Source organism: Hyla sarda, chromosome 12 (assembly GCF_029499605.1).
Source record: "Hyla sarda isolate aHylSar1 chromosome 12, aHylSar1.hap1, whole genome shotgun sequence".
Taxonomy (NCBI): domain Eukaryota; kingdom Metazoa; phylum Chordata; class Amphibia; order Anura; family Hylidae; genus Hyla; species Hyla sarda.
In genome coordinates this window covers 59,834,055-59,855,789 of record NC_079200.1, presented here as the reverse complement: position 1 = coordinate 59,855,789, position 21,735 = coordinate 59,834,055, and the positions used below count along the sequence as shown (strand labels likewise).

General features: G+C 43.4%; 1 protein-coding gene across 4 annotated transcripts in view; it reads right to left on the bottom strand.

Annotated features, from left to right (window-relative positions):
* CDH4 (cadherin 4) overlaps nt 1-21,735 on the bottom strand; it is a 471,037-nt gene that overhangs the window by 90,303 nt on the left and 358,999 nt on the right. For all 4 annotated transcript variants that reach the window (XM_056548614.1, XM_056548613.1, XM_056548615.1 and 1 more), the window contains one exon: nt 3,281-3,436. In XM_056548614.1, the coding sequence (XP_056404589.1) occupies nt 3,281-3,436 (156 nt within the window). The remainder of the gene's footprint in view (nt 1-3,280; nt 3,437-21,735) is intronic.

Sequence of the window (21,735 nt, the reverse complement as noted above, 5' to 3'; positions counted from 1 at the left end):
ATCCCATAAGAATTGTGAGAAAACTGTAACACACAGGTACAGACACTATATTAAGAACTACACTAACTTTACAGCCCCTGTAGCATAGTCAAAGAAGAAAAAAATCCTAGAATACCCCTTAATGCACGTATCATGCTCACAATTCACTGTACTGTAAATATTGTGGAATAATTATTATTACAGCACACAAGTCATATATCACTTGTACTATACTTGAGAAAGACCGCAGTTGGCGGTTGAAATGTTGCACTGGAAAATGGGTGAATAAACTTCACAAGTTTTTCTTCACTGAACCTGTTTGCTGTTGGACTTTTAGTTTTTGTATTGCTACTACCTGTGATCTGGGCTTTTCCTACGTGCACCCACTATTTTCAATCTAGAGGTTCTGCTGCTTTAAATCCTTTTCTATTAGACAGATAATCTATCATCACATTTCTATCTAATCTACATATAGAATCATTTCATGTGGTCCATGTAGTTGGTTACTAGTAGCATTAGTCTTCTGCCCACCGTTCTGTATTCTAGTAATACACTGAGTGGCGTCTCCTACAGAAGGAAGTAGCACTTTTTTTTTTTTTGTTTAGTTTTCACCTTTTACTGGTCTGAAAGCCAAGGAGGAGCACAGCAGAAGTTTTATTCTTTAGAATATAGCCTAAAGTAAAATCAATGTCCGAGACGCAGACAGTCAGAGCTTCTGACAGGACGTCCATCTTCATTTTTACATTTTTAATGAGGAAGCGGAATGTTTGGTTCTTTTGGAGCCGGGATAAAAAGAGCAAATACATATCTAAGGTTTCTACAGACCTCAAGACATGTTGGTGAGGGAAGAATACCCCATGCAGGGCGTAGCTATAGAGGTAGTAGTCGCACCGGGGCCCTGGTGCCTAAGGGGGCCCCAAAACACATCTGCCCTATCATAACAGACCAGTATTTTAATTGGCATATGGGGCCCTGTTGCAGATTTTGCATCGGGGCCCAGAAGCTACAAGCTACGCCTCTGACTTTGACATTGTAAGCTTTAGTAATGCCTGTATTAGGGCCCATGCACACTTTAGATTTGCCAGAGTGAATTCCGCAGGGAAATTTTGATGCAGCAATGGCAATGGCACTCCGCTACTCATGGCACACTACTTAAAGGGGTATTCCAGGATTTTTTTTATTTGACTATGCTACAGGGGCTGTAAAGTTAGTGTAGTTCATAATATAGTGTCTGTACCTGTATGTGACAGTTTTCTCACAATTCTTCTGTGATTTTCACTCCAATATTTATTTTTAACAGCATACAAAATGACTGCTGTCTCAGATTTTTCCAAGCTTGCAATGCGGCCGAGACCTGACTTACAAGTCAGCTGATGACAGGGAGCCTGTCTGCTTCAGTGGGTGGAGGGATCTTTGAATGGATGCAGCTCATTTATGTTTCAATGGGTGGGGTGGCTGATGTGTGGGAGGGAGGAAGATTGAACTGTGGGATTTGTAGTCAAAAAAAGAAAAGTTAAACAGGAAATACTAGTTCACAAACAGCTAGGCACAGTGTTATGGTAATCTCATGACACAGCCATTTAGCACCAAGACAAGCGCAGATCCTTCCTAAGTATGTCCATTACTGCTGCCAGGTACATACTAAAATCTCCTTATGCTGGATAACCCCTTTAATTTTCTAAAATTCACTTGTTGAGAGAATGAATATGTCCACTCTTTCTACAAAATACAGAACGCATTGCTGGATATGGAGACAAGCAATGCCCGCACAGTCCTAGCACTGACTAATTCAGTCAGCGCTGTCCACCATGGGGAATTTATCTAGGCAGAGATTCTGTACCGTGCATGGACTTTTATACAGGCTAACCCCCACCACACCGCTTTTCCTGATGGATCAGCTTGTCTCTTTTGGGTGCAGTGCTCCTGTATGCCTGAACCCATTCTCTTGAAGCTGCCATCAGCTGCTCCTCTATTGCGGGGGGCCCGGCCTCATCAGCTTCCACCATACTTGCTCTTAATTGTGTAACAATACAATGTAATTCAAATGATTTGTGTATAAGATTTGCCCAGCCGCAATTTCTGCAGACAGACGCCTGTTTGATTCTTGTCCAAGCACAAGCGCTACAGCTGCAGATTCCAAATGAAAAACTATTGTTTGTGAATGAGGTAATTTCTGAGCTGGCTGCTCTCTTCTAAGAGGCAGGGTATTTATCTTTCCCTCAGGGCGTGCTTATCACACAATTCCCAGGCTTTGTAATGGGCCTCTGTAGCTACCCCGGTGTTATGTATATTCCTTGCAATCATCTTCGGAGTGTGTGAATAGTTGGTCGTCTATGAAAGTATCATATCCTCAGCTCAGTCTCACAAATCCTGAAAGTCTAGGGTCGTATTTGATTCTGATCGTGGTTATTCATGGCCAACATCTCACTCCTGTCCTTCTCTTAGGCTATGTTCACACGCCCGGATAGACCGCATTGGAAAATCTTCATGGGGACAAATTTAGGAAACTGCAGGCACCGGCATAATATGAAAGAAAATGAAGGAAAATCCAGCACACCCTCCTAGTGTCGTGCGTGGGTCCTCACCCAGGCTCCGTGTGTCCAACAATGAAGAAAGAAAACAAAAGGATCCAGCACTTGACGAAGTCCACAGCTTTATTCAATCCTTCCTAAAAACAGCATGGCAACACACAATTCACAATGTATGTGCAATCTTGACGCGTTTCGAGCGCATGCGCTCGAAACGCGTCAAGATTGCACATACCTTGTGAATTGTGTGTTGCCATGCTGTTTTTAGGAAGGATTGAATAAAGCTGTGGACTTCGTCAAGTGCTGGATCCTTTTGTTTTCTTTCTTCATTACCGGCATAATATGACCATGCTATGACCGCACGGGAATACTCCGTCTCATTGATGGCTATGCATTCCGTGCGGAGTCTTCAGGAAGAATGAACAGGTTAATTCTTTCTGAGGACATGGAAAATGGATTTTCCGTGCCAGAAACATCCAGCACGAAAATTTCGACCTGTGTACAGCGCAGCAGAATCCAGGTGAATTCAATGGGATTCTGCTGGTTCGGAATCTCCGGTGGAATTCCAAAACAAAATTTTGCACGGAAATTCCGGATGTGTGGACATGGCCTTAGGTCTCACACTAGCATAATAAAGATTGCAGTTCTGATGACCCGACCTGATAGCTGTATAGCCTGTGACTGAAGTTTTGTAAAAAATGGGAATATACAGGTTGAAGAACATTGTTATACGAATGATGTTTCACAATGGGGTCCGCTCTGTATATACTCACATGATATGAAGATCTCTCCTCTCTGTCCAGCGGTCTGTAAACGGACAAACTACCATCAACGGCATCTATTTTAAAGACCTCCATAGGCGGCTGATCAGCACCGACACCAGTAATGCTGTATCGGATCATACTATCTTGGTCCTTGTCTGAGCGGATCTGAAACAGATACATATAATAAATCACATGCAGGAATCAGGTATTTGGTAACAGGACTTTCTATGCATTAAAGAAGCTAAATAGATGATATAATGTGGATTGACATTGTTGTGTGTGGCTTTACAGTAGTGACTCTTGCTGTCGTGCTGAGCTAACATCATGGGCCCTTATCGTCTTTCACTGCCGAATCTTCTCCGATTATCTACAAATACAGTGATCCCCGACCTACGATGGCCCCGACATACGATCATTTCAACATACGTTGGCCTGTCCATAGAGTTACAATCAGATTTGGCCAATATACAGATGGGTGCCGAACCCCTGTTATGGTTTAAAGGGGTACTCCGGTGGAAAACTATTTTTTATAAAATCAACTTGTCCCAGAAAGTTAAACAGATTTGTAAATTATTTTTATTTCATTTTTTTTTAATCCTTTCAGTACTTATCAGCTGCTGTATACTACAGAGGAAATTGAGTTGTTCTTTTCTGTCTGACCACAGTGCTCTCTGCTGACACCTCTGTCTGTCCCCGGAACTGTCCAAATCCACATAGCAAACCTATGCTGCTCTGGACAGTTCCTGACATGGACAGAGGTGTCAGCAGAGAGCACTGCGGATTTCACAATAGTGTAATCTTGTTGCACACGTGAATGGATTATGATTATAGTGCATACAATATATTCCTATATTCCATATAGCTTGATACAATCCTATCAGTGCATGTCATTGTTGGTCCAAGCATCAGTTCTAAGAATTGATGAGAGTAACATCTTGATTGTCTGCTCAGGTATGTGGATGATTGGCTTCAGGGGGACCCGGCTCACGGCGCTGATCGACCAGACAGGTAAGTTGGCTTAAAAGAGGATTTATTGACCAGAATGCATCGCGTTTTGCTGCGTCTGTGCAGCAAAACGCGTTGCATTCTGGTCAATAAATCCTCTTTTAAGCCAACTTACCTGTCTGGTCGATCAGCGCCATGAGCCGGGTCCCCCCTGAAGCCAATCATCCATTGCCGTACAAACTCCGGAGGGCAACAGATGACCTATTTTATACACCCATTCCATTGTTGTGTATGTGATTACACAACCACCCAGGGTGAGCAGTTAATTTATATACTAATCTCACTATCTGGTTCCAAACAATAATAGTCTATGGAGCGCTTACTTCCCTGCTCAGAGGTGTGACAGAGAGAAGATAGAGAATAATTACATATATATATATATATATATATATATATATACTAGCTGAATACCCGGCGTTGCCCGGTTTTTCCTTCCTCATCCTTGTTGGGGAGGAAAATCAACAAAGGAGGAAGCTTTTGACTTCATATCCCGTCCTCATATATTGTTGTCATATTCCAACCCCATATCCCGTCCTCATATCCCGTCCTCATACCCCGACCTCCTATCCTGACCTCCTATCCTGTCCTCCTATCCCATCTTCCTATCCCGACCTCCTATCCCGTCCTCCTATCCCGTCCACCTATCCCGTCCTCCTATCCCGACCTCCTATCCCGTCCTCCTATCCCATCCTCCTATCTCGACCTTCTATCTCAACCTCCTATCTCAACCTCCTATCCCGTCCTCCTATCTTGACCTCCTATCCCGACCTCCTATCCTGACCTCTTATCCCGACCTCCTATCTCGACCTCCTATCCCGTCCTCCTATCCCATCCTCCTATCCCGACCTCCTATCTCAACCTCCTATCCCGTCCTCCTATCCCGACCTCTTATCCCGTCCTCCTATACCATCCTCCTGTCCCATCCTCCTATCACGACCTCCAATCCTGTCCTCCTATCTTGACCTCATCTCTCGACCTCCTATCTCGACCTCCTATCTCGACCTCCTATCCCGTCCTCCTATCCCATCCTCCTATCTCGACCTCCTATCCCGACCTCCTATCCCGTCCTCCTATCCCGACCTCCTATCTCGGCCTCCTATCTCAACCCCTTATCCCATCCTCCTATCTCCACCTCTTATCCTGACCTCCTATCCCGACCTCCTATCCTGACCTCCCATCTCAACCTCTTATCCCGTCCTCCTATCTCCACCTCATATCCCGTCCTCATATCCCGACCTCCTAACTCAACCTCCTATCCCGACCATCCTGTCCTCCCATCTTGACCTCCTATCTCGACCTCCCATCCCGTCCTCATATCCCGACCTGTAATATATGTACCAGGTATTGAAATATCTCCAGCCGTACAGAAGTTATGTGGGAACATACATTTCCCATTGATTTGCATGGGACTTTAAACAAAACCCCTGACCCTCACAAATGGGGGTAGTTAAGGGTTAAATTAACAATGCTATATTTTAAGTGGATATATAAGTAACATGTGACCAAGTATTATCAAAATATCTCCAGCCTTTTGGAAGTTATGCAGTAACATATATTTCCCATAGACTTGTACAGGACTTTAAACATAAACCCCGCCCTGCAAATATGGGTGACTACGGGTTAAACACCTATGCTATGTTTGTTGTTGACATATAAGTAACATGTGTGCCAAGTTTCATGTTAATATCTTTAGCCGTTTGGAAGTTTTTGTGGAACATACATACACACACACACACACGTTGAGTTATTTATATATATATATATATATATATATATATATATATATATATATACATATACAGTACAGACCAAAAGTTTGGACACACCTTCTCATTCAGATTTTACTTTATTTTCATGACTATGAAAATTGTAGATTCACACTGAAGGCATCAAAACTATGAATTAACACGTGGAATTATATACATAACAAAAAAGTGTGAAACAACTGAAAATATGTCATATTCTAGGTTCTCCAAAGTAGCCACCTTTTGCTTTGATTACTGCTTTGCACACTCTTGGCATTCTCTTGTTGAGCTTCAAGAGGTAGTCACCTGAAATGGTTTTCACTTTACAGGTGTGCTGGTGTGGAGGAGGAGGTGTGATGGTGTGGGGGGGGGCTTTGCTGGCGACACTGTTGGGGATTTATTCAAAATTGAAGGCATACTGAATCAGCATGGCTACCACAACATCTTGCAGCGGCATGCTATTCCATCCCGTTTGCGTTTAGTTGGACCATCATTTATTTTTCAACGGGACAATGACCCCAAACACACCTCCAGGCTGTGTAAGGGCTATTTGACCAAGAAGGAGAGTGATGGGGTGCTGCACCGGATGACCTGGCCCTCACAGTCACCGGACCTGAACCCAATCGAGATGGTTTGGGGTGAGCTGGACCGCAGAGTGAAGGCTAAAAGGGCCAACAAGTGCTAAGCATCTCTGGGAACTCCTTCAAGTCTGTTGGAAGACCATTTCAGGTGACTACCTCTTGAAGGTCATCAAGAGAATGAGTGTGCAAAGCAGTAATTAAAGCAAAAGGTGGCTACTTTGAAGAACCTAGAATATGACATATTTTCAGTTGTTACAAAAACCTACAAAGAATTAGCCCGAAAGTAACCAAAATTCAATCTTTATTAATCTATACAATCAGGTAGAAAAACACCCATAAAATAACCCACCCTTAAAAATTCCGCCTCTTGAGAAAGGGATTGCCCAAAACACGTGTCGAGGTAGCAGGATAACCACCTGGGGATTTGTCAGCATGTCACAATCAGGTAAAGTACTGACTTAAGATCTTTTTATTAGTGTGCTGACTTGACTTGTACTGTATATTTGTACCATTGGCAATATTGTGATCTTTGTCATATATCCCGGTTTTATCCTGCTTGGCTTTTGTTGGGGGGAATTTTTAAGGGTGGGTTATTTTATGGGTGTTTTTCTACCTGATTGTATAGATTAATAAAGATTGAATTTTGGTTACTTTCGGGCTAATTCTTTGTAGGTTTTTGTAGTGATTATAATTAGCCTTTTGGGCTTGTAGGTAATATATTTTCAGTTGTTTCACACTTTTTTGTTATGTCTATAATTCCACATGTGTTAATTTGTACTTTTGATGCCTTCAGTGGGAATCTACAATTTTCATAGTCATGAAAATAAAGTAAACTCTGAATGAGAAGGTGTGTCACTTTTGATCTGTACTGTACATATATATATATATATATATATATATATATATGTATGTGTATATATATAAGAAAGAATATAAACCGAGCAGCACAACCTTGGCTAATGCAAGCGGGTGCAGGCAGTATAAAGGTCCCGGGTCAGGGGTCCCATAGATAGCCACTCCACAAACGAGAGACCGCAGCACTCCAATGGATAGGTGAATAAGGTTTATTGACCCAACATCAAGAACAACGTTTCAACTGCCCAATTGCAGTCTTCCTCAAGCTCTTGAGAGCTTGAGGAAGACTGCAATTGGGCAGTTGAAACGTTGTTCTTGATGTTGGGTCAATAAACCTTATTCACCTATCCATTGGAGTGCTGCGGTCTCTCGTTTGTGGAGTGGCTATATATATATATATATATATATATATATTTATCTGTGAAGGTCACTTTGTCAGATGTAGATTCCACAAAATAATGAGAACATCCAGCGGTTAATCCCAGCCCGTTCTCTGCTCCTGTTCCATAATAGTCTAGCTCTCTAGTGATCCTTGCTATCATTTCTAAGCTCTCTCATCGATTCCTGCCGGACCTCTCGCTCTCGGACCTGAAGGTCACAGCACGGAGGAAACCATCTGTCTCAGCATTGGACAGACTCAGCAAGCATGGGTCATTATTGAAGAAGAGAGATAATTGAACCCATAATGCAAAGAACACATGTGTGACAACCTTAAGTAAAAGCCGGCTTCCAGTGTTATCTCTCCACGGCAACATAGATTAATGAAGGTTTCTCATTAAAACCAAATAAAAAGTTCCATACCTGGTGCACGGGTTAATAAGAACATTATTCATTGGCTTAGCAGACATGTCCCCATTAGGGAGGCCTATATATGGCAATCAGTGGTCTGACTCATGTTAAGACTGTCTTATAGTCACAAGATAAAGGTTTTATATGGCGGAGAACCCCTGAAGCTTATCGGATTTGCTGCTGACCTTGGATCTTCTTGTCTTTACCACATTGTGGCTTTTATAATACATGGTATTTCCGCATGACTCCTTCCCAAACTAAAGAGAAAAACGTTTTGGAAAGGTATAGATGAAAAAAAAAGTGTAATGATAAAAATGTAGTAATAATACATGCACGTGACATAACACCAGAACAATGTGGTAACTGCACATGAAGTCTGTATAAGAAAAAAAATCCCAGCATGCCCGGATGAATGCTATATAGTCTCCCGAACTCTGAATCTAGGGTTCTACAGGAAAACTGGAAGCTGAAGCTTATTTCGTGGCTGCGATGTGGTGCACAATCAGGGCCGGTGCTGCCTATAGGCAAAATAGGCAGCTGCCTAGAGCGCACTCTTGATGGGGGTGTCGCTCTGCCCGTTGCAAAAAAAGTTAGTAGCCAGTCAGCATCTGAAGTACCTGCCGCTCATTCGAAGCACCCGCCCAGCAAGCACCACCGTCTCTATAATGTATGTTTGTTACAGTGTGTCACCCCAGTAGTAAGGAGATTACATGAGGAGGAGGTTTATTACAGTGTGTCACCCCAGAAGTAAGGAGATTACATGAGGAGGAGGTTTATTACAGTGTGTCACCCCAGTAGTAAATAGATTACATGAGGAGGAGGTTTGTTACAGTGTGTCACCTCAGTAGTAAGGAGATTACACAAGGAGGAGGTTTGTTACAGTGTGTCACCCCCAGTAGTAAGGAGATTACATGAGGAGGAGGTTTGTTACAGTGTGTCACCCCAGTAGTAAGGAGATTATATGAGGAGGAGGTTTGTTACAGTGTGTCACCCCTGTAGTAAGGAGATTACATGAAGAGGAGGTTTGTTACAGTGTGTCACCCCAGTAGTAAGGAGATTACATGAGGAGGAGTTTTGTTACAGTGTGTAACCCCAGTAGTAAGGAGATTACATGAGGAAGAGGTTTGTTACAATGTGTCAACCCAGTAGTAATGAGATTACATGAGGAGGAGGTTTGTTAGAGTTTGTCACCCCCAGTAGTAAGGAGATTACATGAGGAGGAGGTTTGTTACAGTGTGTCACCCCCAGTAGTAAGGAGATTACATGAAGAGGAGTAGGGGGCATGGCATGATATCACGAGGGGGTGTGGTGTGACGTCACGTCTCCAGTCCCGGAAACACAGACGTTTCAGAGACTGGAGCAGCAGCCCCATATAGAAAGCGGGTGCTGCACGAAGATCGCTGTAGTCCCAGCAGATGGCCCCCCGCAATCAGACATCTTATCCTATATCCTTTGGATGGGGCATAAGATGTATTTGGCCAGAATACCCCTTTAACCGTTTGATGTAGGAGCTGTGCCACTTTGAGTTTTGCATGATGTTAAAAAGGCACAAATCAAAAATTCCCCGCTTAAAAACAGCAGGAACTTATTTAAACAGGTTTCATTTAGTTTTAATGTGAATTCATTTTACATTTATAATCCCTAATTAAAATGGATAAAAGAAGTTTCTCTTTTGCGCTCACAGTGTTCAAAGTATTGTTTTGGAGTAAGGGGAGTTTAGAGATATTCAAGGACCGCCTGGTGGTACAGAACAAGGAAATCTTCACGTGCTCTGATATTACCAGTGACATCTAGATGATGCTCTGTCATCTGTCTATAATGAAGAAACCAATATTAAAGGAAATGTGGTGACTACATTTTTTTTTAGTGAGTAGAGCCAGATATTGAAACATGATCTTTTTTTCTAATACGCTTCTATTTTCTGATTGTCATTTTTATATGTCAGTTTTTTGTACATTATTATGAGGGTAGGCCTTATGTCTGAGCTCTTACTAACAGCATTAAGAAATATACTTTAGAGCAGGACCCATGGACATAGACAACAATAGACAGGACCTGTGCCGTTTACATAAATGCGAAACATAATTGGGCATTTTTTGTGAGCTTTTCAGAAGTCATTCTACAGGGAAGGGGAGGCTGATCTACGAGCAGCAGCTTTTGCGTATACCTCTGTTGTCAATACACTGGTGTCACTTTTCACTCTTCTCCTGTCTGTGATGATAAGAAAGGAACTGCTGGGAAGGGATTTGTACTGAAGAGGTAGTCTCAGCTTAGGTTTATGCCTAGAGGTCAGAATGAAAACTGCAAGATTTCACAATTAAAGGGGTATTCCAGGATTTTTTTTTTATTTGATTATGCTACAGGGGCTGTAAAGTTAGTGTAGTTCATAATATTGTGTCTGTACCTGTGTGTGACGGTTTTCTCACAATTCTTATGTGATTTTCACCCCAATATTTATTTTTAACTGCATACAAAATGATGGTTGTCTCAGATTTTTCCCAGGTTGCAATGTGGCCGAGACCTGACTCACTAGTCAGCTGATTACAGGGAGCCTGTCTGCTTCAATGGGTGGAGGGATCACTTGGTGGGAGAGAGATCATTCTGCAACTAATGTAACAGCTGTAGGCACCCTGATTGAAAACCCCAAGTCTTTGAATGGATGCAGCTCATTTATGTTTCAATGGGTGGGGTGGCTGATGTGTGGGAGGGAGGAAATGGAATTGTGGGATTTGTAGTCAAAAAAATGAAAAGTCAAACAGGAAATACCAGTTCACAAAAAGCTAGCCACAGTGTTATGGTAATCTCATGACATTGTCAAGACATAGCCATTTAGCCCCAAGACAAGCGCAGATCCTTCCTAAGCATCATGTCCATTACTGTCTGCCAGGTAGGTACTAAAATCACCTTATCGTGGATAACCCCTTTAAAAAATATTTGTGGGGTGCCATTGACTGCCATTTTGCAACTGTTATGGGGCTTTTGTTTCTGCACAATGTACTTTTCGGTAAAAATTACACATTATCTTTATTCTGTAGATCCAAATTATTATAAGGATAGCCAATTTATATAAAAAGGATACCTTTTTTTTGTACAAAAATTAGTATACTAAAGTTGCCTGTTTCTGACCCCTTTAATGTTATATTTTACAAGTTCGGACACTTCTGCTCTCAGTCATACCACATATGTTTATATTTATTTTTAATTACATTATTTTTTATAAATTGGGGTGATTGAAATTTTAATTAAGGAAACCACTTATTCACTAATTATTAAAAATTTTTGGACATTTTATTCAATATTTTTAGTCCACATATGGGACTATTGCATGCAATCTTTCAACTGCATAGACTGAAAAATGCTATGCCATTGCACAGCATTGATCAGGGTTATTGGGGCTCCATTACTACAGGTTGCTGAGGCTGACTTCAGTGTTGGAGAGTCGATCGGACCGGATGGAGGAAGGTAAGAGATCTCTGTCCATCCTCTTAGCTAACCAGCAATTAATTTTAGCACTTTTAGACCCCACAATCCACATTGATCGTGGCATCTAAAAGCTTAATGTTACGCCGAGCGCTCCGGGTCCCTGCTCCTCCCCGGAGCGCTTGCGGCGTTCCTCTTTCTGCAGCGCCCCGGTCAGACCCGCTGACCGGGAGCGCTGCACTGACACTGCCGGCGGGGATGCGATTCGCATTGCGGGACGCGCCCGCTCGCGAGTCGCATCCCAAGTCCCCGGCTGTCACGTCCTGGCGCGCGCGGCTCCGCTCCTTAGGGCGCGCGCGCGCCAGCTCTCTAAGATTTAAAGGGCCAGTGCACCAATGATTGGTGCCTGGCCCAATCTGTCTGATTAGCTTCCACCTGTTCACCTGTCTATATAACCTCACTCCCCCTTCCTTTCCTTGCCGGATCTTGTTGCCATTGTGCCTTGAGAAAGCGTTTACTGTGTTTGCCATTACTGTGTTCCTGACCTCTTGCTATCTCCATTGACTACGAACCTTGCCGCCTGCCCCGACCTTCTGCTACATCTGACCTTGCCTACCGCCGCAGCAAGACCATCCCGCTTTGCGGCGGGTGGAGCGATCGCTTGGTGGAAGAGAGATCAATCTGCAATTAATGCAACAGCTGTAGGCACCCTGATTGAAAACCACAGGTCTTTTGAATGGATGCAGCTAATTTATGTTTCAATGGGTGGGATGGCTGATGTGTGGGAGGGAGGAAAATGGAATTGTGGGATTTGTAGTCAAAAAAAGAAAAGTCAAACAGGAAATACTAGTTCACAAACAGCTAGCCACAGTGTTATGGTAATCTCATAACATAGCCATTTAGCCCCAAGACAAGCGCAGATCCTTCCTAAGCATGTCCATTACTGTCTGCCAGGTACGTACTAAAATCACCTTATGATGGAGAACCCCTTTAAATGTGTTTTTGTAAAAAAGACATGGGTAGAAAGGGGTCCCCATCTATAAGCCACAGTACAGAGCAGCTGCATAAATAAGTTGTTAAGGTATCTATACACCTTATACTAAAGTCGTCCGACTCTATGGCGGCCTGCTTACCCTCCAATGACAAATGATGTAGGTGGAGGGAATAGTAAGACATGCTGGATTGTTGCTTACCCTTCCCTTCCCAATAGACAACATATGAGTATGGGAAAGTCAGGAAAGATAACTGTTGGCTGAACAAACCTTCGGCTGACATTTATTGAATGTGCATGACTAGCCTTACTCTGGCAGACTTAAGCCATCCATGTGTGTAACTATAACCTGTAACATCTGATTGGCCGTCAATATGAAGAAGGGTGTGATTACCCCCGAAACGCGTAATTGTTCCTGTATTTTATGGTTTTATTTAATAAATTGCTTGGAAGTATCTCTGGAGTTTCTTCTCCTCCTTCCGTGACCAGAAGTAGCATCGCCAGGTACAAGGGTATTTTTGCTCCACCATATTGGATAGGTCTGCATAGGAGCTGTATACATAAAATGATCAAAGTTGTTTTTGCAACTTTGCCTTATGTTTTATTTTGAATGTATAGACCAGAATTTCCCAACCAGTGTTCCTTTCGCTATTGCAAAACTACAACTGCCAGCATGCCAGGACAGCCAAAGTCACACTGGTTGGGTAACACTGACATAGACATTGCATTCTGTGGCCTGAGAATAACTTTTATCGTCCTTTCATGGGCCATAAGAGCAAATATGTTTCCAGTTTATGGCATCGCCAAGAATGTGGTTGCCTAGTGCATCGATTCAGTGAGGAGACAGACCTCAAGAACTTGTTTCTCAAACATTTGTGGTAGAGATTGTGTATTTTCATGGCATACATGTGGTTTGAAGTTTCTCCCTTTATCTATTGTTCCATAATGGATTGCTGAAGTATGAGATTTACTGTATCATTCTCCTGTGATGAAGACTGCGCGTGTTAGGCAGTCACATAAATATTCATCGGGCAGCTGCTGACTAGCTGACCGCTAATCCTTATTTATGGAGTCAGACAGGGAAACAGGCTGCAGGGAGTCCAGAACTGAGTGGTTGTATTGGTGGCTGACAGCCATGTGACAGGACAGAGCTGGCAAAGGTGGTCTAGCCGGCAAGCAGGACAAAATAGCAGATGCTGCTGTCGGAATGGCTACATAATTACAAATAGCATATTCATATTGAAAGTCCCCCTATGCTGTGAGCATGTCCAGTTTGATCACTATCCCAAATACTAGTAACGCTCCTTTAAACAGAACCTGTTTATACTAACTAACACAAGATAGAGGGCACTGCTGTGGAGAAAGACCGACCCCTGTATCACCGCTGTATGTCAGCATATACTGTGGAGACTAGCATTCTGTCACTGTGGCAGCGCGGCATCCTAGTGCCTATGAGTCTGGAGGTGCTGGGAACCAAGAAACCCAAAGTCACTCAACACCATACATGAAAAGACAAACAGGTACCTGCACTTACCGCGAGGAAACAGCAGACCGACTTCTATGGCATCTCGGACAGATCCGGCTTCAGGCTAATAGCAGGGTGCTCAGAGTGGAGGTGACTCCCGGCAAAGTTTCGCGCAGGTCGCGCTTCTTCCGGCCTCGTACGTAGCCTGAAGGCGAATCTGTCCGAGATGCCATAGAAGTCAGTCTGCTGTTTCCTCGCGGTGAGTGCAGGTACCTGTTTGTCTTTTCATGTATGCTGTTGAGAACCTGTTTATGGTTCTACTTTGGTTAGAGGGGTATTTCCTATCCATTGGGGCTTAAAGGGGTACTCCACCCCTAGACATCTTATCCTCTATCCAAAGGATAGGGCATAAGATGTCTGACGCAGGGGTCCCACCTTTTAGGACCTCCACGATCTCCCTGCTCCACCCGGTGTTCATTTAAAGCGTCAGGTGTAGTGCTGGAGGCTCGTGATGTCACAATCATGCCCCGCTCATGACTTCATGGCCACGGTCCCTCAATGCAAGTCTATGGGAGGGGCGTGGCTTTCTTTGGGTAATTTTTTCACTCCCATAGACTTCTATGGGAGAAAAACCAAGATTTCTGTGGGAAAAAAAGTATCAACATGCTGTGATTTTGAAAAACTACCAAGGAGCAGAAAAATGCCAAAGAGAAGTGAACAGCAAGTGGAAATTTCATTTAGCGATTTCCTATTGATTTACAGCTAACATCTGGCCGCTGTGCACCAGATTTGGCATTTTTATTGCAGTAAAAAAAAAAAAAAAACTAAAGTGGAACCTTAAAAAAACTGCCAGTCCTCAGAAAATCATCAAGTCATATGTGACTAGGTGCATAATGTTAATCTTTGACAAAAAATCTGACCATATTTCTATTCTGATAGGGTTAGGTTAGGTATATTGAGAGATTGATACTAGTAAAAAAGGATAGTCTTCATTACTACGCAATAGTAACACAATAAAAATCACTAAAACTAAAAAGTTACCAAATCCACAAGGCCCTTGTTGTTGAACAGAACATAAAATAGATATTTTACGTATTATTGTACTACCACTTTGGTTGACCAACAGATTTATCAAAATTGGAGAGTAGAGGAGACATTTTGGCTGACATCTTGCATTTGCACCACTGACACATCCCACAGTGAGCATATACCACACATTGTGTGTAATGTTAATGCTATTCTTCCTTGAGCAGGAAACACATATTGTATCTGCTTTTCCATCTCCCCAGGGGGTACCCCACTGGCAAACTATGAATATACTTTGTACTGGGCTTATTCTGTGCAGTGAATGCTGAAGTATTCTGCTTTCCAGCTGTCTGAGCACAGGTCTCCCAGGAACCCGCCCGTGACCCCTGCATCCATATCCATGAACCTTGTCAACTCCTATGTTGTCGTGTCACTCTGAATAATATATATATATATATATATATATATATATATATATATATATAACCTGTTATACAGAGCAGGAAGAAGATAAAGCTGGAAGACAGCGCTTGGGACTGTAAGGTCCATATTATATAAAATAACTAATAAAAAGTCTGTAAGGGTTTGGTGGAATTTAGGGCTATGTTCCCCTTTGCGTGTAGATACTTACTTGCTATCAGGGTGTAGCTATAGAGGTAGCAGTCACACCAGGGCCCTGGTGCCTAAGGGGTCCCAAAGCACATCAGCCCCATTAGAGGCCAGTAATATAACTGGCATATGGGGCCCTGTTGCAGATTTTGCATCGAGGCCCATAAGCTACATCCTACGCCTCTGCTTGCTATGGCACCCCCTTTGCTGTTGCATATTTCTTATGCTGCCCTATGGTGTTGTAACATACTTGTTACAGCATTCCCTGGTGTTACATACTTGTTATTTTCCCCCCTGGTGTTACATACTTGTTATTTTGCCCTCTGGGGTTACATACTTGTTATGGTGCTCCCTGTTGTTACATACTTGTACCATGCCACCCGCTGTTACTTATATATGTGTTACAGCATCTCCTGATGTTACATACTTGTTCTTACTGTGCCCACTGCTGTTACATTTGTGTTACAGTGTAATATATTTGTTATTTTGCCCTCTGGGGTTACATACTTGTTATGGTGCTCCCTGGTGTTACATACTTGTACCATGCCACCCGCTGTTACTTATATATGTGTTACAGCATCTCCTGATGTTACATACTTGTTATGGTGCTCCCTAATGTTACATACTTGTACCATGCCACCCGCTGTTACTTATATATGTGTTACAGCATCTCCTGATGTTACATACTTGTTATGGTGCTCCCTGGTGTTACATACTTGTACCATGCCACCCGCTGTTACTTATCTATGTGTTACAGCATCTCCTGATGTTACATACTTGTTATGGTGCTCCCTGGTGTTACATACTTGTACCATGCCACCCGCTGTTACTTATATATGTGTTACAGCATCTCCTGATGTTACATACTTGTTATGGTGCTCCCTGGTGTTACATACTTGTACCATGCCACCCGCTGTTACTTATCTATGTGTTACAGCATCTCCTGATGTTACATACTTGTTATGGTGCTCCCTGTTGTTACATACTTGTACCATGCCACCCGCTGTTACTTATATATGTGTTACAGCATCTCCTGATGTTACATACTTGTTATGGTGCTCCCTGTTGTTACATACTTGTACCATGCCACCCGCTGTTACTTATATATGTGTTACAGCATCTCCTGATGTTACACACTTGTTATGGTGCTCCCTGGTGTTACATACTTGTACCATGCCACCCGCTGTTACTTATCTATGTGTTACAGCATCTCCTGATGTTACATACTTGTTTTTACTGTGCCCACTGCTGTTACATTTGTGTTACTAATAATATATTTGTTATTTTGCCCTCTGGTGTAACATACTGGTTGGGTGCCCCTTAGTGCTACAAAAAAGCTGCCCTGGTCTTGTGATGAGCACACTGCGGCACGGCTCATGACCGTGTACCAATGTGATTGTTACAGGACCAGGACTTAGTAAGACTTTCTTTGGCTAAAGCTCTTTTTCTAGCCATTTAAAGGGGTACTCCGCCCCTAGACATCTTATCCCCTATCCAGAGAATAGGGGATAAGATGTCTGATCCTGGGGGTCCTGCCGCAGGGAACCCCGCAATCTATCCTGCAGCACCCCGTGTCATCTGCTGCATGGAGAACACTTCATTTGCTCCGTGCAGCAGATGTCAGGGGGTGCTGTAGGAGAAATCGCGGGGGGTCCCAGCAGCAGGACCCCCACGATCAGACATCTTATCCCCTATCCCCTTAGGGGATATGATGTCTAGGGGCGGAGTACCCCTTTAAGAATTGTGATTAAAAATCTCTGTGTTTAATTTATTGCAATCCTAACACTCAGAGATGCTTCTAATGCTGATTTATTAACATTTATACAACCGCTCTCTGGAAGTCCCTAGCCCCCCTGCTGGGGTCACATATGACATGAGACAACATAAGGCCCAGCACATGCCAGCTCTACCACCGCAGCACCAGAAAGAACATTCATTTATTAAACATAACTAAGTGTCAGAGCATAGAGGAAACAAAACAGGACAATCCTGAACCGGCGGCTCCGGAGGAGGAGAAGTGACGGAACAGCGGTGGGTCAGCGCAATTAAAAAGATTAATTAATTACTTCTATTTTTTATCATTTCACAAAGAATCGCCCCGAGGGAGGCCTCAGCGGTGGAAATTGACACCTTGAAAAATGTAAGCCATATAATGAATTTCCTTAATTGCGCTCATTTGGTTGCACTTGGGAAAGCAGAGACCAATTTCAGCCTCAAATCTTGTTTCCAAAAGCGTCCTCCTCTCACCTCGTGTAACAATGTGGAACACAGGCGTATTCTCCTCCTGACAGAATTTTAAAAATGTTTCCTTGACTGCACATGAGTCAGGATCCCAATCCAACCCGAGTCGTTCCTTTACAACTGTCTCAAAATTTCCAACACAGATCATTTTAAAGTTGCTTGTAATGTTTTTTTTCCCTGATAGGAAATAACTGAAAGTGTACTGTGACAGTCACATATGAATTTGTGGAGACGTTTGAAGTCCCCTTTTTTTGGGCATATCCTGCTCTGCATTCTGCCTGCACATTCTATGATCAGTTTTGGATACTGCATTAAGGTAGGTTTACATGGAAGGATCTGCAGCATATTTTACGCTGCAGATCCGCCGACGATGGACCCCTACATTGTGCCGCCATCTGTGCCTGCTCATAGCAGCAATCCGCCGCTACGAGCAGAATGTTGCGATTTGCAAGTTGCCTCGCTTATGCGCAGTATACTCATACACATTGCGGCTGTTTCCCCTACTCCCTGAGCTAGGCCGAAAGCAGCCGTGATGTGTGCGGGTATACTGCGCATGCGCGCAGCAACTCGCACACCGCAGAGTGTCTGCTCGTAGCGGCGGAATGCTGCTATGAGCAGGCACAGATGGCGGCACAATGTAGGGGTCCATATCGAAAAATCAATCTGTGTGAATGTACCCTTAGAGCATATGTATAGGAGTAGGTAAATTAATACCTTGGTACACACAGAACTAAAGCTAAAAAAAACTATCCCTGTAAACATGTGCCCAAAAGATCCCATGTGTCCCTGTTTTAAAGGGGTAGTCTTGTGTCAAACAGTTTTTTACAGTATTGTCCCCAGCCTGCTTAACAAAATAATAAAAGCTTTAAAGGGGTACTCCGCCCCTAGACATCTTTTCCCCTATCCAAAGTATAGGGGATAAGATTTCTGATCGCGGGGGTCCCGCCGCTGAAGGCCCCCGCGATCTCCCTGCTGCACCCGGCGTTCGTTTAGAGCATTGGGTGCAGCGCCAGAGGTTCGTGGCCCCTTCCCATAGACTTGCATTGAGGGGGCATGGCTGTGATTTCACGAGTGGGGCGTGACTGTGACGTCACTTGCCTCTGCCCTTCATCGCCAGTCATCCGGTACAGAGCAAAGTTCGCTCCATGCATCGGATGTCTGGGGTGCTGCAGCCGAGATCACGGGGGTCCCCCACAAACAGACATCTTATCCCCTATGCTATGGATAGGAGATAAGATGTCTAGGGGCAGAGTACCGCTTTAACTGACCTTCCTCCACTCCCTTGTAGCTTTGGTATCAGGGTGCTCTGTCCGCTGCCAGTGACATTGGTTTTCCCAAAGCTGCAGAGTGTAGCATCTACAGCCAGGGGAACTGACAGTGCAGCTCGCCAATCACTCGATGAGGCGGACACCCCTATAGCCAGCGATTGGTTGAGAGGCATTGTGATATCATGTCTACAGCTCCGTCTGGCTCCGTGAAGCAGACTGTCAGCAGGGACTGGCCAGAGATGGGACATCCTGAAATGGGAGGCTACAAGGGAGCAAAGGAAGGTGAGCTGAAGTTTTTAATATTTCATTAGACAGGCTGGGGACATTGATGTAAAATCTGGTGGTGTGATGTGCCTTAGAATAAGGGAGCTGTTACCATTTAATGGAAAAGCATTGCGATGGCAAAGAGTCTTAGGCAGCTCCACAGATAAACCATTACAGTATGTTCATATGTCATATTTTTGAAAAAGGTATTCGGTACTAATATGATTTAAAACCATGTGTAATAGACATACTGTTGTTTTTACTGGAAATATGTTCCATAGCTCACACATGTGCATGGATTTGAAATTTATGTCATGGAAAATGAGTCAGGGACATGTCACTTATTCCACACAAAAAACTTGTCAGGTAACCAAGATGTATTGAATGAGGCTAACCCGTGACCAAATCTGCAGTTATAGGAAGTGATGTGGCAGAAATCCAAAAGACGGAGCAGAGCGGAGACGCAGGCTGTCAATCATGCTGAGGGGGCGTCACTACAGCCGGAGCTTACAGGACTAGGTGAGTATAGCTCCCCACCCAGGAGACTACTTACAGAGCGACGGGGGTAACTTAGAAACTTCATATTTTCACCATTCCTGTGGGGGCAAAAACATCCTCCGGGGATGGTGAGGATAAAGATTTTACCATACATAATACATTGCCAAGCGTTATATATATGGTAAAATGTAATTCTTGGTTTCCTTTAAAGGGTGGCTAACCAATCAGAAATTCCTAGTGAGTTCCGAGCAGTAATCACCAGTGGATCCAGAGTAAAAACTCAGCTGAGAGGCAGTTGCATAGCACAATACCTCATATGGCATTGCTATAATACCTCTATTCCCTTCCATTTTCAGTACTATTTTGTCTCTTTGCAGATAATCGCTCTTATGGTGCTAACACTACCAGATACAACAAGGAGGCAGTCTGGCCCATGATACTGTAAGGGAACAGTTTCCACCCTTAATATTAATTGCATTTTATTGTATCAATACTGAATTGTAGTTCCTTGCCTACAATAGCTGCATAGATTTATACTTTCATTGCCATTTTCCAGCCAAAACAATTATTCGACAAGGCCCAATGTCAGAAATCTGCGACTCAGTGTTAAAGAAGCTTTAAAAATCCATTCCAGGGCCATAATAATAAGTAAAAACAACAGACGCATTCCTCAGGATAATATTACATTCACTTTTTTCTTATAATGCTTGTAGATGGAATTTTATCCTTAAAGATACATCGCAGAAATCCTGTAATCTCGGCAGATTCGTGTGGCGCCTGGATATGTTGGCTGCTTATTACTACAAGCCTGGAAGATCAGAATAAGTGACTAGAGTGGCATAAGGGCCCTAAAGAGTCCACTAATGTTATTTAGTGTGAGTGAAGTGCAGCATTATATGTATACACAGTGCGAAGCCTCCTGGATGAGCCTATCAGGATGGCAGCGGACGCAATAGGTGAGGGCACAGCACTCTATAGCTTTGTCAGCAGCTCAGAACTTTACCTTCCAGCGGAGAAAGATGGAATCATCTACATTGTATACCCTTAGAAAACATCAGTCGTTAGGTGATTACAGTGTCAGGTGGCACATGAGTCAGAAAGCCATGGGGTCTAGTAACATGATATCATCTTAGGGCCGGCAGAGGTATCAGCGGCTGAAGACAGGGGCCAGAAGATTCATAGCTTCTGTATGTCATAGACCGGACTCACAACTATCTGGTGCAGCACAGTGACAAGCCCCTTATTTCATAAGCAATGGGGGTCTCTTTTGTATCTCCATACTTTAATATTATTATTATACTCTGCAGGACCATTATTTCTCTCCAGTACTCCTCTTAAATCTGCAGGTGAAATTCCTTCTCCTCCCTCTGCACAAGAGTCATTCCTCCTACTTCATTTGTGAACATAGGATCCTTGTGCCTCCCAGCTGTGCAGTTTCTCCCTACTCTTTCTTGGGTCATGATCCACATCATCTCTCCTGTCATCTGGACAGGGAGGGAAAATGCATTTTCCTTCTTTTCTGCATGTAGGAGCTCTCTTCTTCCTTCTTTATGTAGAACAACAACTCTTTTCTCTTCATCTTCCTCCTTTGTACAGGTGTGCTCCCTCCTCTGTATAGGTATGATCCAATTTTTGTAAAGATTGTCTCCCTCCTCCTCTCTCCTCTGTATACATATGATCTCATCTTGCTACAGGTGTGCTGCCTCT